General features: G+C 39.7%; 1 protein-coding gene across 1 annotated transcript in view; it reads left to right on the forward strand.

Annotated features, from left to right (window-relative positions):
• Positions 1–19123, forward strand: part of galnt2 (UDP-N-acetyl-alpha-D-galactosamine:polypeptide N-acetylgalactosaminyltransferase 2) — a 146225-nt gene that overhangs the window by 103671 nt on the left and 23431 nt on the right. The window contains exons 10-14 of the mRNA XM_057852322.1: positions 65–168; positions 1765–1891; positions 5710–5802; positions 7932–8015; positions 8179–8305. Of these exons, the coding sequence (XP_057708305.1) occupies positions 65–168; positions 1765–1891; positions 5710–5802; positions 7932–8015; positions 8179–8305 (535 nt within the window). The remainder of the gene's footprint in view (positions 1–64; positions 169–1764; positions 1892–5709; positions 5803–7931; positions 8016–8178; positions 8306–19123) is intronic.

Genomic DNA, 19123 nt, shown 5'->3' on the forward strand with positions numbered 1-19123 from the left:
CTGTGTAACATTCTTGCTGGCAACTACTAAGATCATTCATTTATCTCTGACCCAACTTCCCCAGGACTCCCATGATAGCAGGAGGTCTGTTTGTCATGGATAAGGAATACTTTGAGCTTTTGGGGAAATATGACATGATGATGGATGTTTGGGGAGGAGAAAATCTGGGTGAGTGCAGCCAATGCAAATGTCAGTAAGTGCAGCTTTAAGTCAAAACACCGTTGACGCTTGTTAAAACCTTTTGTCAGTTGTGTGACAGTGTTTTCTTTCATATGTCGTGGGCAAAGTCTTGGGACACCTGTTTATTCTTCATTTGTAGCCGTAAAATAGCTTTGGTATGCTTCAAAGTGTCTCCATGTTGCTCGGGGAGCACCTGCTTTTCCTTCATCAATTCTGGTTGTGACATCACAAACAGAATTGATGATCATGACTAGCTTTCAAGTGCTGCGCTAGCTTGGTACATGTTGACAGAAAGACAGAGTGGTCACACGGCAACAACAAAATGGAAAGCCTTTTGATAGCAAACTGCAAAAATTTGCAGCTCATTCTGGTTGTGACATCAACTGTATGGAGTTTTTTTGTAGTGGGCAGGGTCAAGGCAGATGAGAAAAAAAGACTACCGTATTTTTCAGACTATAAGTCCGCCTGAGTATAAGTCGCACCAACCATAAAATGCCCAACGAAGAGCAAAAAAACCTATATAAGTCGCACCGCAGTATAAGTCGCATTTTTGGGGGAAATTTACTTGATAAAATCCAACACATAGAACAGCTGTGTCATCTTAAAAGCCAATTCAAAATAAAAATACAATAGAGAAAAACTTGCTGAATAAGTGTACAGTATGATATTGTTACGTGATGCATGAACAACGAAATGTGAACGTGGCCGGTATGTTAACGTAACATAGCTATTATGAGTTATTCAGATAACTATAGGATAAAGAACATGCTAACAAGTTTACCAAACCATCAGTGTCACTCCAAAACAACATGTGAAATGGTATAATAATGTGTTAATAATTTCACACATAAGTCGCTCCAGAGTATAGGTCGCAACCCCAAACCAAAATATGAAAAAAAACTGCGACTTGTAGTCCGAAAAATACGGTAATTAGAATGTACTTTTATTATTAAGCCTTTTGTATCACATTTCTTGATGGATTTGTGTCAAAAATAGTATCATTTTATGGTCACTTGCTGTTATATTTCATAGCACCTTTAACGACAATAGACGTCCAATTCATTTAAACTAGATGTGGCTGGAAGCGATCGATATCCCTTCCCAGTTAAAATGGATTGGACATCTCTTGCTGTCAATGACACCCACAGATTTAAGTAGTTTTGCAAAAATTACCACAGCACTAATTAACCCGGCCTCCCCTATGAGAACATATGGGATTAGCACCCCCTTTCCACTCATCTAGGAATGCTTTCTACTTTTTTGGAGTGTGGCCCAGGCTCACCCTCCCTGTTATAGTTCATCCCTACATAATACCATAAAGTCTATCTCCCTCTTAATTTCCTTCAAATTGCGTTGGGAATTGGTTTCCAGCACACAGCTGTCAGAAAGATGCATTTTTATTTAATGGGATTTTTAATGAAGCGAGATTGCCAATTCGCACACTTGTTTTATCACGTATTCAGAAGACGAGAATGGCGACGAAAGAACGTGACACTGGTGCCACGCTGAAGACTTGAACGCGGCGTTGATAACTCATTGCATAATCTCATGTCTGTTTACGGGCTCGCCTGTGTTGTGTTTCAGAAATCTCATTTCGCGTGTGGCAGTGCGGCGGAAGTCTGGAAATCATCCCGTGCAGCCGAGTCGGGCACGTTTTCAGGAAGCAGCACCCCTATACCTTCCCTGGAGGCAGCGGCACTGTCTTTGCAAGGTGACACACACACGATAGACTACCAATTATAGCGTCTCACTTTAATGACCCGCATCAAAACATTTAAGGTAGTCAACATTGTCGCGTTGGGGAGTGATTTCATTAGTTGTTAATGTGTTGGCTGCTGAAGACCAACATTCAATTACATTCTAATATCCAACAGAAACATGCACACCTACATTAGAAAGTCATTAAGATTTTCTCACCTCATTATATGAGCGTAATGAATGGTATTTTTTGGCAGCGTAGGGTTGCTGTGTTGAATAATTGAAGATGTGAAGAGTGAGGCATTTACAGTCCGTTTAGTGGGTGGGAAATACTAGGACTGCAAGTTTGAACCTGTCACTTCAACCGGAGAACTGATTCTTGCATTCTGTACGGTGAACTTTCAACTCCAACATACAATTTCAGGAGGGGTACAGGTTCAAGGGTTAAAATTGTCAAAGTTCTTGCCCGCCCTACAAGTGTAAACATAATTCAACCACTCCAATGGCAGCAAATGAGTTAACACCCATTTTTTGAGGCTGAAGAATTTTTGGGAGGAAGTTTTGTAACCCCCACCTCCCCCCAAATGAGCAAAACTCAAGTCGAAGGTTAATATTGTCATACTCGTAATAATTAAATTACGTGACATCATAAATTATGGGAATCTATTTCTTTGGGAAAATTGTCTCAAAGGCCCCAAAAAAATCATTTTACACTAGTTCATTCAGTTAAATTTGCATAATGCCTGCCAACGATTAATCGGTTAATCGACAACTAGTGATGCACGATAATACATTTTGCAACCAATAACCGATAAATTCCTCCTCGTTCCAGCCGTTAACCGATAATGTAAAGCCGATAATTCTATTAAAAGATTTGTGTAAAATTTTACCTGTTGATTTTCAGTTACTTCCTGTTTATTTGGGGGTATTTTGTGGGTCACTTCCTGTTTATTTTGCGTTACAGAACAGGAAGTGACCTGGGAATCACCCAAATGATTAGGTAGTGACTCAAACTCAACAGGAAATGACCTGTAAATGAACAGCAAGTGACCTGTAAATGCCCCGAAAAATCGGACAGAATGACTGCGAATGCTCCGGTGTCGAATTAGTGCTGCAACAATTAATCGATTAACTCGAGTATTCGATGAGAAAAAAAGACTCAAATTAAATTTTGTTGCTTCGAGTATTCGTTTAATTAAAGTGGCGTTGTAATGGATTGTTTTAAAAGTGTTTGCATTTATTTTCATTGATTTGGGTGGATACGCGGCCCTCTAGTCTACCTCATTTCACATGGCCGAATCCATCTGCTCCCTGTTAAGACCAACATAAGCTAAGTTTTTGTTTGAGCTAATGATTTTTTTGAATGCATTCGTAATTGAGTTTAAAAGTATATTTAGGCATTTTTGTGGGAATATGTGTCTGAGCCATTTGTTAAGAGTATTGTAAAAAAGCGTTAGCAATTTATAGCATTTAAGCTAGCAGACTCTTGCTATGTAAATTAGTCAATTGTTCTTTTGTTGTACATAGATCCTCTTTTATATATATAAATGTATGTGTGTATATATATATATATATATATATAAATACCGTGTGAGGCTAAGCTCAGTTATTTTAAATTTTTATGTTCTTTATCCGATTACCGTAATTTCCCGAATATAGCGCGCACTTTTTCCCCCAAAATCAACTTTTAAAATCATGGTGCGTATTATACACGGGTACAGGAATGGAGACAGACATAGATTTTTTTTTTTGACACGGCCATGTTTTGTTGAAGAAAACGTATGCGGCGATCCGTTTCTGACCATTAGGGTTTTGTTTCGGTAATACGTCACTCTAATTGGTTGAATTATTTCGTCTGTGTTAAATTCTGCTTTTTTCATTCTTTATAAAGCACAGAATTTAGTTTCTTGAACTCATTTGAGTCAACGTTTATTGCAACTCGGCAACTCCGACCATAACAAACGTAACACAACACAGACTTCCAGTGTCCGTCAACTATATCTGTCCCTCGGGAAACTCAAACCAGAATAATAATAGTTCCTCTTGTTACCATCTACAGCGATGCGCTCTTTCCAATTTCCGACTTCGGTCCTCACTTTTATTTTACTGTATCAATCCATGAAAGAAACATTTATTCATCATGATGAAACGAGCAAGTTATACAGCAGCATTTAAAAGAAAAGTCACATCTGTTTTGTTTTCTCCTGGATCCTGGGAAGTTGGAGAAGTTGTCAGATCATATTATTACCGTCCATATTGTCAGTTTACTGTAATGTTTTGAACTACCAATGTGCTACGCTTGTGCTGTGTTTCACCAGTCAGTAAAATGACATTTCTGTATCTGTACACAAGCTCTGTTTTCTTGTATTCTTCTATTTATTGGTGCTAAAATTAGGGTGCGCGTTATACACGGGTACAATAATTTTTCCTAGATTTCCCAAGTAAATTTGGGGTGCGCGTCATACACGGGTGCGCCTTATATTCGGGAAATTATGGTACTTGATTATTCGAAATAAATAGTTCATCGATTAATCGGCTACTAAAATAACCGATAGCTGCAGTCCTCTTTCGAATGAACGAATGTTCCCAGTTTAAATGGATTGGGCGTAGAGCACCGTTAATGACAGCATTAAAGTTACCTGAGACACTATTATGGTGGAAGATTTTGGTCGCAACCTGCTGGTGCCCTTTTTAAAAAAATTATTTTATTTTATTTTTTTTTTTATTTTAAAAACACTGACACCTTTTTAAAAAGATATCTCGATTCTTGGCAGGAGCATGTCGATAACCTTTTGGGATACAAAGTATCACGATATATCACCATTTCGATATTTTGTCACAACCCTAAAAATAACAGTATGTAGCTAAATGATACCTGTTTTGCCATATTTTAGACAACTGCAGATACAGTAGACCAACAATGGTGACTATTTGATAAGTGCTAACCAGCACTGATGCCAAAGTGCTCCAATATGTGAAAATCAGTCAACTATGACAATTGAGAAGAAGATTTTGGTTATGTTGTTCTTTATTATCCTGCATCAGCACAACATGCCAAAAGGATGCAACCAAGGAGAATGTTCATGAAATGTGTCAGAGCGTATGGTGTATCTCATTTATCTCAATATGCACGGCAGCTGCTTATCAAGGATGAAAAGGCCAGGCAATCTCTTGATGTTTGCTGGTGGCCCCCCTAGGGAGCCATGAGACGGGAGACGACCCCAGTTGATGCTATTCCGCTTGTTCTTCTCGTCGTTTCCGTGTCGTGAGGTTGTGCTGGCGTGTTACAACGAGGCCGATCGCAGGGAAAAAAATGTCATAGGCGTACATCGTCTTCTTTGCCGGGATACAAGTGAGTTAAGGAAGAACATGTTCAGGCTTCATCTTTATAAAGAAATGCTTCATGCATGAAGTCCTCAAGTAAACCCATTCTTTTCAAATATTAAACGGCATCTGTTGTCGCACTGCCAGATGCAATTTGCGTAGGTTTGCCGACATATTGGGGTTTTGTTGGTAAATCGTAACATCTTTGCACTCAAGGCATTTCTAAGTTACCATATGTATGCTCCCATGCATAGCTCTGTCGTGATGAATGTGAATCCTGCTGACTCGGGATTTAACAGCTGTCTGTGACATCATAAGAAAAGAATGTAAATATAGCAGAATAGCCCCGGGCTCCGTGTCAACACTTTGCTTAGCCTGGCAACGCACATTGAGAGCAGTAACTTGGAAAATAAACACATGACCCCACTTGACTGTCCAAAATGGGTAATTCTGGACTTGTAATCAAATGCATAGTGGTTTTTTTTACATTCTTTCTTTCCTTTTCAGGAACACCAGAAGAGCTGCTGAGGTGTGGATGGATGAGTTTAAAAATTTCTACTACGCCGCCGTTCCTTCGGCGAGAAATGTGCCCTATGGAAAGTAAGAGCTTATTGTGGGGATGCTTTGCAAAGCAGAGCTTCACACACAAAATTCTGGATTTTTTTTGTTCACTTTTTCGCCACAACCCACACGCTTTCACCAATTCACACCGTTCCAACTTCCAAATGTTCCAAAAATTTACACGAGTCAGGCTTTTTTCGGTATCACCCCTAATTTTTACGATTCTGGCAAAATGTCTTTTTCGACCCCCCAAAGAAGACTCACATTTTAAAATGGCCGCAAAGGTTTTTGCCCAAAACGTATGCTTCTATCAAAATTTGACAAAAACATCCCATGAAAGTGTGTCCATTTACTCTTATTAACTTTCAACACAGTCCTGCAAAAAATATACGTACATGGTTTGTCATTATTTTTGACAAAAAAAACTTCCTTGACTTGCCTCAAAATCAACAGTAAGAGTCCCAAAAAGTACAGGAAGTGACTTGCGTTCGCCCCAAAATCACCAGAAAGTGACCCGTAAGTCAGTCAAGTAACTAGAAATGACCTGAAATGAAAAGGAAGTTATTCCAAATTGAAGAGAATAGTATCTTTTCTCGTATTATAACTGTTTGACTGTTTGTAGTACTCTAACACACCCAATATAAAATAAACAGCATATATTGTGTAGTTTAAGAAAAACAAACAAAATATATTTGAGCCTATGAACAGTTGGACTTGGAATGATTAGAACTTGCAAGACAACGGGCAGATAAGGGCAGAAAGATACAGGACGCCTTCTGACCACGGAAGCCCAACGCACGCGTCATGCAGTTGACTGAGCAAGATTGACGCTGACAACCATGTGATAGGCAAGACATCTACAAGCCCACGTCCGCACCACCGAATCACGCAATCAGCTCTTCCGAACAGTCCATGTCGGGACATCTTGTCTTGCCACAAGGAACATCTGATACGGAGGAACCCGCCACCGAGAATTGAACACTCAGCACTCACGTGGCGCTCAGGATGGCAAAATCCTTAACTCTTGTTGCCCTGACATTAGTAACGGCCGAATGCTCCAGTCCAATCCACAAACAGGCAATAATCCTAAACAACGCCTAAACACACCCTCCTTCCGGACCACAGCCCGCCTCACCAGAGCCTTTAAAAAATTGTGGAAAAAAATGCTTAACTAATCGTCATGTTCCTCAGGAATCTTTTGTTGACTTATGATATGGTGACCATGGATGCAGTTTGCTTCCTCGCCTGGGTCTCTCTGTGCTGTATGATCGCTGTCGACCTGAATAAATTGTCAACTTGTGTTTCGAAGCCTTTTTCCAGCTTTCAAAATGGAGTCAGTAGAAGGGGTTAAGACTAAGGTGAACGCACGGAGTTTGGCCTTTTGGCCAGGTTGTCAGGTTTCCGCTGGCCTGGGCCGTTGGAATTGCGCTAGCGCGGTTCTAGCGGTTCGGCTGGTGTAATTCCGGCAATCTGGCTGAAAGGTCAGATTCCATCAAAATGAACAGGAAGTAACCCAAAATCAAAAGGAAGTACCCCGGTAATGCTCTAAAATCAACATGATATGAGCCAGAAATGCCCCAGAGCAACAGAAAGTGACATGAAATTAACCGGAAGTACTCTTGATTTGCAGCAACATTAAGAGGAAGTGACCAGAAATCAACAGGAAGTGAGCCAGAAAGCCGCCAAATCAACAGCAAGTATTAGGAATTGATGCCAAATTTACAGGAAATGAGCCAAAATCAACAGGAATTTATCTAAAAATGCTCCAAAATCAATGCAAAGCGACTATAAATCAACAGGAAGTGGTCTGTAATTGCCTGAAAATCATAAGGAATTTTCCAAAATCCACTAGGATTTATCGACCAGCATGAAAGCATTCCCATGCAATTTCCCTTTAAATTGCGTTTTCTAGTTTACAACGATAACCATTGTTTTTGAATTGCATTTTGTCCATGCTTATTTATGCAATAAAAGCCTTTTAGAGAGACTGTAGATGGATTAAATATTTTGTGACGTTTTAGAAACATTTTTGTCACACTTGATGCTGGTTTCCCCTTCGCAGTCAAGCCGTAGGCTCCTCCAGTCCTTCTCGCTTGCTAATATAATAGAATCAGTTTTCACTGTGAATGACAAGCCTCTCATCCTCTTTCCCCGGTTGCCTTCCTCAGCATCCAGAGTCGGTTGGATATGAAGAAGCGTTTAGCCTGTAAGCCCTTTAAATGGTACCTGGAGAATGTCTACCCTGAGCTGCGGTAAGATGATGACTTTATTTCATTTGGTATGCATGGCTGCGTGCTGCAGTGGCACAAAACCGTTTCCATTTAATAACTGTACAGTCTTCTCGCACTGTATTGCAGTTCATTATTATCGCCCTGTTACATCGTAAATTTTTTATGTGTTTGTGCGTGTGATTAGCGTCCCGGACCACCAAGACATCGCTTTTGGGGCCCTGCAGCAAGGCGGGAACTGCCTCGACACACTTGGGCATTTCGCTGACGGCGTGGTCGGCGTTTACGAGTGCCACAACGCAGGTGGAAATCAGGTAGCGTTATCTCGGCAGCACACGCAGGTCAGCATGCTTAATTTGACAGCTCAGAGTAATCTGGGGAGAAAATTGAATTGAAATTGTACAGCCTTCCCTTTGCTGCGATAAAGGTCAACATTATTGATTGTTCTTGTTTTCATTCATTCATATGTTATGTATATGTTGGGTCCATGTACAGTACAGGTGTCAAACTCAAGGCCTGGGGCCAGAAAGATCCATTAAAATCGTGCATATCAACAAAATGTTTTTTGCGAAAATAAAATCCAATCTAAATTTCTGTAGACCAAATGAATGAGGATTACGGAATTCAGATTATTTAATGTTTTTAAACATTTTTAATATTTTTTAACCTGTAATTTAGGGCTGCAGCTATCGATTATTTTAGTAGTCGATTAATCGATGAACTAGTCTGTTCGAATAATCGAGTAATCGGTTAAACATAATAAATTAAAATAACTGAGCTGAGCCTCAAATGGTCTAAAAAAATAAATAAGGATCTATGTACAACAAAAGAACAATTGGCCAACTTACATAGCAAAGCTTAAATGCTATAAAATACTAAAGTTTTTTGTTTTTTTTTACAATGCTCTTAAAAAATGGTTCGGACACATATTCCCACAAAAATTGGCTAAATATACCTTTAAACTAAATTACGAATGCATTAAAAAACATTAGCACTAACAAAAACCTAGCTTATGTTGGTCTTAACAGGGAGCAGCTGGATTTGGCCATGTAAAATGAGGCAGACTGGAGGGCAGTGTATCCACCCAAATCAATAAAACTAAATGCAAACACTTTCAAAAACAAACCATTACAACGCCACTTTAATTAAACGAATATTTCAAGCAGCAAAATTTAATTTGAATCTTTTTTTCTAATCGATTAGTTGTTGCAACACTACTGTAATTAAAACTTTTAATTTGAAAATATATAAAACATTTTTTTTCCTGCTCCACTGTGCAAGGATTTGCTTAACTGTTTTGTTAAAGGTGTGATAATTAAGTTAAAAATCATATGTATGTACAGTGAGGAGGAGACATATTTGCAAGGTTGCACCCCTTTTGATTTTGCAAGTTCATGCACTTAGAAAATAGTTAGAGGTCTGACATTTTAATCATAGAATCATTTCCACTTAGAGACACAATCAAAAAAAAAATCTGGAACTTACATTCTATGATTATTCAATATTTTTTTCTAATTTACTGGGGTTCATAAGTATTTGTACATCTGAGAATCAGCAATAATTTTGACACTCAAAGAGTTGTCAATCTACAGTGGGGAGAACAAGTATTTGATACACTGCCGATTTTGCTGGTTTTCCTACTTGCAAAGCATGTAGAGGTCTGTAATTTGTATCATAAGTTCTCTTCAACTTTGAGGGACGGAATCTAATACAAAAAAACAGAAAATCACGGTGTATGATTTTTAAATAATAAATTTGCATTTGATTGCATGAAATAAGTATTTGATACATCACAAAAATCGAACTTAATATTTGGTACAGAAACCTTTGTTTGCTATTACAGATACCAAACGTTTCCTGTAGTCCTTGACAAGGTTTGCACACACTGCAGCAGGGATTTTGGCCCACTCCTCCATGCAGATCTTCTCCAGAGCCTTCAGGTTTCGGGGCTGCTGCCGGGCAACACGGACTTTCAGCTCCCTCCATAGATTTTCTATCGGGTTCAGATCTGGTGACTGGCTAGGCCACTCCAGGACCTTAAGATGCTTCTTACGGAGCCACTCTTTAGTTGCCTTGGCTGTGTGCTTTGGGTCGTTGTCATGCTGGAAGACCCAGCCACGACCCATCTTCAGGGCTCTCGCTGAAGGAAGGAGGTTGTCAGCCAAGATCTGGCGATACATAGCCCCATCCACCCTCCCCTCAATACGGTGCAGTCGTCCTGTACCCTTGGCAGAGAAGCAGCCCCAAAAAATGATGTTTCCTCCTCCATGTTTCACGGTTGGGATGGTGTTCTTGGGGTTGTACTTATCCTTCTATTTCCTCCAAACACGACGAGCTGAGTTTAGACCAAAAAGTTCAATTTTAGTCTCATCCGACCACATGACCTTCTCCCATTGCTCCTCTGGATCATCCAGATGGTCAGTGGCAAACTTCAGATGTGTCTGGACATGCACTGGCTTCAGCAGCGGGACCGCGCGTGCGCTGTAGGATTTTAATCCATGACGGCATGACGATGGTTTTCTTCGAGACTGTGGTTCCAGCTCTCTACAGGTCATTGACCAGGTCCTGCCGTGTAGTTCTGGGCTGATCCCTCACCTTCCTCATGATCAGTGATGCCCCACGAGGTGAGATCTTGCATGGAGCCCCAGAAGGAGGCAGATTGACCGTCAACTTGAACTTCTTCCATTTTCTAATAATCGCTCCAACAGTTGTTACCTTCTCACCAAACTGCTTGCTTATTTTCCTGTAGCCCATCCCAGCCTTGTGCAGGTCTATTATTTTATCCCTGATGTCCTTACACAGCTCTTTGGTCTTGGCCATTGTGGAGAGGTTGGAGTTTGTTTGTTTGAGCATGTGAACAGGTGTCTTTTATACAGGTAACAAGTTCAAACAGGTGCAGTTACTTCCGGTAATGAGTGGAGAACAGGAGGGGTTCTTAAAAAAGAACTAAGAGCCGAAATATTTACTAGTTGGTAATGTATCAAATACTTATTTCATGCAGTTAAATACAAATTTATTATTTAAAAATTATACAATGTGATTTTTCGGATTTTTGTATTAGATTCCGTCCCTTTATTTATGATACAAATTACAGACCTCTACATGGCTTGCAAGTGGGAAAACCAGCAAAATCGGCAGTGTATCAAATACTTGTTCTCCCCACTGTACCTTAAAAAAAAAAAAAAAAGTCCACCTTTACCCCAAGAGTAACCAGCCACCTACCACTCGTTTGAGCTCATTATTGTCACCTGTGCACCCCACAGTCAGTCATAATCCAACTGCTACAATGGGGAAGACCAGAGAGATTTTGAAAGACACCAGAGAAAAAAAATTGTTTTGCTCCACAAAGCTGGAAAAGGCTATGGGACAATACGAAAGCAGCTTGGTGAGAATAAATCGACAGTTGCAGCAATTGTTAGGCAGCAATTTTTAGAAAATGGAAAAGGCTAAACATGACTGATAAGCTTCCTTGGACTACGACTCCATGTAAAATCTCTCCTCGTAGGGCGTCACTCGAATGATACAGAGAGGCCATGGGAGAAAGTCATGTGGTCAGATGAGACCAATATATAACTTTTTGGGGCAAACTTTAATCGCCATGTGTAGGGATGGGAATTGATATGATTTTTCCGATTGAGATTCTATTTTCGATTCTGTTTAACGAGCCGATTCTTTATCAACTCTCTTATCGATTCTCACTTTTAAAACAAAGGACAACAAACTAGTCAATCTGCATCCACTTCGTTTAGTTCGGAAGTACTTTGCAAATCAAACAGTAAAGTCTTGTGGTCCAATGTCCTGGGCTCCTCAACCTGAGGACCTGCTTACAACAGCACAACAACATAAAACATCAATAAACGGTCACATGGCACACATCCAATAAAATATTTACCAAAATCTCAAATAAAACTTAAAATGCAAAGTTTTTCCAACGTTTCTGCATAAAACAACCCCCTCTGAGAAGCATTGCCAAGCCTGAACAAATTCAACCTACCAAAAGTCAGGAGCATCAACTGTAGAAAAAGGGATTTAACCCTTTAACGACAAATCTAGTCACTGCTCGGTGACATTTATCTATCCTCTCCTGTGTCATTCTATTTTTTCCTGCCTCGATAAAGGGTGGCGCGACAGCCAATGAACTGGTGCTACCATCCTCGGAACAAGTCATGCTCTGTCTATCATCATTGTTTCGATCTAAGTGTAAAAGAAACAATTAGGCATAGCATTTGCTTAACGTTACATGTCGATGTGAAGCAAAGGGCATGTTGTGAGCGCTGTTAGTTATGGGACAACGTACCTGGAGTATGCATGGTACTGCCGCTGTCTCTGCTACTTGAGTCACTTTGTATCTGCAATTGGTCGAAAACACGACACTCGGTGATGCGGATCTTTAATCATATTACTGGTGTTCCCACCCTTAGATGATGTCAACACTTTGCAAATATTGCAAGTTGCCCATTCATTTTCACCCTCTTTCCTGGTGAAGTGTAGTCAAACCTTGGAGCGAGTGGTTCTTGGCGCCATGCTAGTTTGATGCGTCTGGACAACAAGACACGTCACGTCACGTGATGAGTCATCATGTGACGTGGCACATTCCTGAAGACGAGTATTGATGAGGCACTACACGTCTTTAGGAATCGTTGAAGGGATCGTTAAGGCTTTTTCATTGTGATGTGGAGGCCTCGAAACACTAGGAACCGGTTCGGAATTGGAATGTGATTTCGATTCCCATCCCTAGTCATGTGTGGAGGAAAAAGAATGATGAGTACAATCCCAAGAACACCATCCCCACTGTGAAGTATGGGGGGGGAAACCTCATGCTTTGGGGCTGCTTTTCAGCAAAGGGGACAGGACGACTGTATAAAGCAGAGGATGGATGGTGAAATGTGTCGTCAGATTTTGAGCCACAAACTCCTTCCCTCAGTCAGAGACTTGAAGATGAGTCGTGGCTTGCTCTTCCAACTTACCAAGGAGTGCCTGCGTAAAAAGCATATCGAGGTTCTGGAGTTGCCTAACCAGTCTCCAGACTCAATCCAATAGAAAATAGAATAGAATAGGGTAGAATAGAGTAGCCCTTTATTGTCATTATACAGTTGTACAATGAAATTGTGGAGCATCTCCCTTCACAGTGCAGGATAAGTTAACATCTCAAAAGTGATTTGCGAGTATAAAAGTATAAAATCTAAATAAACATAAAGTGTGTATGAGATAGTCCTATGTTCAGGCAGTGCAAATAATCGAAGTGAAGTAGCAGCAGTTTGACAGTGAAGTCATTGAATATTGCACGTAAGTAAGTATTTCACATTGAAATGTGTGAATAGAAGTGAAATAGCAGCAGTTTGACAGTTAAGGCATTGAATATTGCATGTGAGTAAGTATTGCACATAGAATATTGCATGTAAATGAATATTGGACATTGGGTGATGTAGTGTTACATATGGCAGTTCAGGGTGGAGATGACTTTAGCAAAGAAGTCTTTGGATGGAGCTGAAACTTAATGTTTTCAACAAAAGCCCCAAAATCTGACAGATCTATAGAAGATAAGTGTGGGGGAATGGGCCTAAATCCCTGTTTCCATATGTGAAAACCTGGTGAAGAACTACAGAAAGTAGTAGTAAGAAATACAGAAAGTAGTAGTCTGTAATTGCCAGCAAAGGCTTCAGCACTAAACATTAGCACTATTTCTCAGGGGTACAAATACTTATGAACCCCAGTAAATTACAAACAAAAAAAAATACTGAATAATCATAGAATGTGAGTTCTGGATTTTAAAAAAAGATTGTGTCTCTAGAGGTGGAAATGCATCTATGATTGAAATTTCAGACCGCTACCTATTTTCGAAGTGGGTGAACTTGCAAAATCACAAGGGGTGCAAATACTTCTGCTCTTCACTTAATATGTTCACTGACCCCCACCCATCCTTTTTGGGGGTTTAATTTAAAAATAAATAAAAAATAGATAAAAAAGTAGTGTAGTCCCCCCTTTTTTGTGTGAGATTATGAGAATATAAAAATGAAAAATACATTAACATGTAAAGGAATGCAAAAAAATACAAGGAGAATATTTTCTGTTCTTTTCTCTTCAATTCTTAAAACCATTTTAAAATAGATGAATATTTTTAGATGATAACTATTTGGTGAAAAATGATTATTCAGTGCTAGCCATGAGAATTTTTTTTTTTTTTTTTATGTCTATTGCTTTGAATGGCAGTGAATGAGTTAAACTTCATGACAATAAATCAATAATTTGCAGGTTTGATTGACACTGTTAAAAATGTTTACGGTAATGAATTCTATTTATCAAAATGTTTATTGCATTGTTTGTTACCTGGAACTAAATCGGGTAACAGTAATTGGAAAAAGTGCTCTGAGTATAATGCAGTGTCGTTTTATACCATTGCATACTACAATAAGCAGCTCAACAGCTCCCACGCGTCCACTCCACCCTTTCATTATCCCACTTAAATTTTGAGAACTTGCATCGTTTTGCACACTTGAAACCTACTTATTACTTTTTTTTTTTTTTTGTAATTCCTAGCTCATTGCATTTCACACTTTATTTGATAGCTTTAGTGCTTCGATGACGGTACTCTTCTTTTTAAACTTACTGTTAAACTAGAAACTGCAATTTCGGGAGAAATTACACACCTTGGTCTTTCCTCTGTGGAGATACAAATCTTAGCCCCACTCAGGTCTATCAATAGAATGGACCATAATGCCAGTCAATGGCACTAAACAAAGTAAAAGCCATTAGAAAAGATTGGGAGAATTGGACGTCCATGGCCGTCAATGGCATCACCCTCCATAAGCGGCAATCCAATCAGGGACATTTGGGGGACACGTCCTAATGATATTTAGTCATTTTCTGTTGATTTGGGAAAAAAAAAAAAAATTCCCATTGAAAATGAATGGGAAAAATTTTGGACGTCCATGGACGTCAATGGTATCAACTTACATAAGCGTCAATGGAATCCAAGTACATTGGCATCAATAGAATGAACAAACATGAAGAAATGCCATTGGAATTAATGGGAAGTTTGGACGTCCATGAACGTCAATGGCATCACCCTCCATAAGCGGCAATGCAATCGGGGACATTTGGGGGACACGTCCTAATGATATCTAGTCATTTTCTGTTGATTTGGGGAAAAAAAAAAAATTCCCATTGAATATGAATGGGAAAAATTTTGGACGTCCATGGACGTCAATGGTATCAACTGACATAAGCGTCAATGGAATCCAAGTACATTGGCATCAATAAAATGAACAAACATGAAGAAATGCCATTGGAAATGAATGGGAAGTTTGGACGTCCATGAACGTCAATGGCATCACCCTCCATAAGCGGCAATGCAATCGGGGACATTTGGGGGACACGTCCTAATGATATCTAGTCATTTTCTGTTGATTTGGGAAAAAAAAAAAAAATCCCATTGAAAATGAATGGGAAAAATTTTTGACGTCCATGGACGTCAATGGTATCAACTTACATAAGCGTCAATGGAATCCAAGTACATTGGCATCAATAGAATGAACAAACATGAAGAAATGCCTTTGGAAATGAATGGGAAGTTTGGACGTCCATGGACGTCAATGGCATCACCCCCCATAAGCGGCAATGCAATCGGGGACATTTGGGGGACACGTCCTAATGATATCTAGTCATTTTCTGTTGATTTGGGGAAAAAAAAAATTTCCCATTGAAAATGAATGGGAAAAATTTTGGACGTCCATGGACGTCAATGGTATCAACTTACATAAGCGTCAATGGAATCCAAGTACATTGGCATCAATAGAATGAACAAACATGAAGAAATGCCATTGGAAATTAATGGGAAGTTTGGACGTCCGTGGACGTCAATGGCATCACCCTCCATAAGCAGCAATGCAATCGGGCACATTTTGGGGGAAACGTCCTATTGATATCTAGTCATTTTCTGTTGATTTGGGGGAAAAAAAAAATTTCCCATTGAAAATGAATGGGAAAAATTTTGGACGTCCATGGACGTCAATGGTGTCAACTTACTTAAGCGTCAATGGAATCCAAGTACATTGGCATCAAAAGAATGAACAAACATGAAGAAATGCCATTGGAAATGAATGGGAAGTTTGGACGTCCCTGGACGTCAATGGCATCACCCTCCATAAGCAGCAATGCAATCGGGGACATTTGGGGGACACGTCCTATTGATATCTAGTCATTTTCTGTTGATATGGGGAAAAAAAAAAATTTCCCATTGAAAATGAATGGGAAAAATTTTGGACGTCCATGGACGTCAATGGCAGCACCCTCCATAAGCGTCAATGGAGTTGGGGACGTTTGGGATATACGTCCTATTGATATCTGGTCATTTTCTGTTGATTTGGAGAAATTTAGTTTTTTCCCCATTGAAAATGAATGGGAAAATTTTTGGACGTCCATGGAAGTCAATGGTGGCACCCTTCATAAGCGTCAATGGAATTGGGGAAGTTTGGGGGACACGTCCTATTGATATCTGGTCATTTTCTGTTGATTTGGGGAAATTTTGTTTTTTCCCCATTGAAAATGAATGGGAAAAATTTTGGACGTCCATGGCCGTCAATGGCATCGACATCCATATAGTCAATTGAATCCAAGTACATTGGCATCAGTAGATTCGACATGCATGGCCGTCAATGGCATCAATGCAATGTAAATTCCATTGGAAATCCCATTAGAAGTGAATGGGAACTTTTCCCATTCGAAATGAATGGGATAGTTTTTGGCAAATTTCCGAGGAAGCGTAATTTTTTTCCAAATTCTGTATACAACTTTTATGCCCCTCACCGTCCCGGAATTTTTGATGGCCAAATTATGTGATTTGGTCAAAAATTGTAGGACTAGATACATTTTGAAAGTTTTTTTTTTTTCACGGAAAATTGCCGTTTACGGACGAACGGAAAAATTTTCGGGGCCATTTGTAAAGTTTCCTGTGTCACGCTAAAATTCCGGTCGTGCCGATACTTGAACGGTGCCGATCGGTCTAACGGTTCGGGCTGTGAAGCGCGCGTTTTTTTTCCATTCAAAATGAATAGGAAAGTTTTTGGCAAATTTCCGGGGAACCGTAAATTTTTGCCAAATTCTGTATACAACTTTTATGCCCCTCACCGTCCCGGAATTTTTGATGCCCAAATTATGTGATTTGGTCAAAAATTGTAGGACTAGATACATTTTGAAACTTTTTTTGTTTTTCGGAAAATTGCCGTTTACGGGCGAACGGAAAATTTTTCGTGGCGGTTTGAAAAATTCCCATCGTCACGCGAAAATTCCGGTCGTGCCGATACTTGAACTGTGCCGATCGGTGCTACGGTTTGGGCTGTGCGTTGGCTCAAAAAAACGCGGAGAATAAGATGAATAAATAATAAGTACAATAAAGTTGCACAACAACATAACCTTGTTCTTTCCTTCAGAAAGACCAAGGTAATAATAATAATAATAAAGTTGTAGAATAACATAACCTTGTTCTTTCTTTCAGAAAGACCAAGGTAATAATAATAAATAAAGAAGTACAATAAAGTTGTACAACAACATAACCTTGTTCTTTCCCTTGGAAAGACCAAGGTAATTACACACCTTGGTCTTTCCTCTGTGGAGATACAAATCTTAGCCCCACTCAGGTCTATCAATAGAATGGACCATAATGCCAGTCAATGGCACTAAACAAAGTAAAAGCCATTAGAAAAGATTGGGAGAATTGGACGTCCATGGCCGTCAATGGCGGCACCCTTCATAAGCGTCAATGGATTTGGAGAAGTTTGGGGGACACGTCCGATTGATATCTGGTCATTTTTTGTTGATTTGGGGGAAAAAAAAAATTCCCATTGAAAATGAATGGGAAAAATTTTGGACGTCCATGGACGTCAATGGTATCAACTTACATAAGCGTCAATGGATACCAAGTACATTGGCATCAATAGAATGAACAAACATGAAGAAATGCCATTGGAAATGAATGGGAAGTTTGGACGTCCGTGGACGTCAATGGCATCACCCTCCATAAGAGGCAATGCAATCGGGGACATTTGGGGGACACGTCCTATTGATATCTAGTCATTTTCTGTTGATTTGGGGGAGAAAAAAAAAATTCCCATTGAAAATGAATGGGAAACTTTTTGGACGTCCATGGACGTCAATGGTATCAACTTACATAAGCGTCAATGGAATCCAAGTACATTGGCATCAATAGAATGAACAAACATGAAGAAATGCAATTGGAAATAAAAAGGAAGTTTGGACGTCCGTGGACGTCAATGGCATCACCCTCCATAAGAGGCAGTGCAATCGGGGACTTTTGGGGGACACGTCCTATTGATATCTAGTCATTTTCTGTTGATTTGGGGAAAAAAAAAAAATTCCCATTGAAAATGAATGGGAAAAATTTTGGACGTCCATGGACGTCAATGGTATCAACTTACATAAGCGTCAATGGAATCCAAGTACATTGGCATCAATAGAATGAACAAACATGAAGAAATGCCATTGGGATTTAATGGGAAGTTTGGACGTCCATGAACGTCAATGGCATCACCCTCCATAAGCGGCAATGCAATCGGGGACATTTGGGGGACACGTCCTAATGATATCTAGTCATTTTCTGTTGATTTGGGGAAAAAAAAAAAATTCCCATTGAAAATGAATGGGAAAAATTTTGGACGTCTATGGACGTCAATGGTATCAACTTACATAAGCATCAATGGAATCTGAGTACATTGGCATCAATAGAATGAACAAACATGAAGAAATGCCATTGGAATAAATGGGAAGTTTGGACGTCCCTGGACGTCAATGGCATCACCCTCCATAAGCAGCAATGCAATTGGGGACATTTGGGGGACACGTCCTATTGATATCTAGTCATTTTCTGTTGATTTGGGGAAAAAAAAAATTTCCCATTGAAAATGAATGGGAAAAATTTTGGACGTCCATGGACGTCAATGGTATCAACTTACATAAGCGTCAATGGAATCCAAGTACATTGGCATCAATAGAATGAACAAACATGAAGAAATGGCTTTGGAAATGATTGGGAAGTTTGGACGTCCATGGACGTCAATGGCATCACCCCCCATAAGCGGTAATGCAATCGGGGACATTTGGGGGACACGTCCTAATGA

The sequence above is a fragment of the Corythoichthys intestinalis genome, chromosome 1 (assembly GCF_030265065.1).
Source record: "Corythoichthys intestinalis isolate RoL2023-P3 chromosome 1, ASM3026506v1, whole genome shotgun sequence".
Lineage (NCBI taxonomy): Eukaryota > Metazoa > Chordata > Actinopteri > Syngnathiformes > Syngnathidae > Corythoichthys > Corythoichthys intestinalis.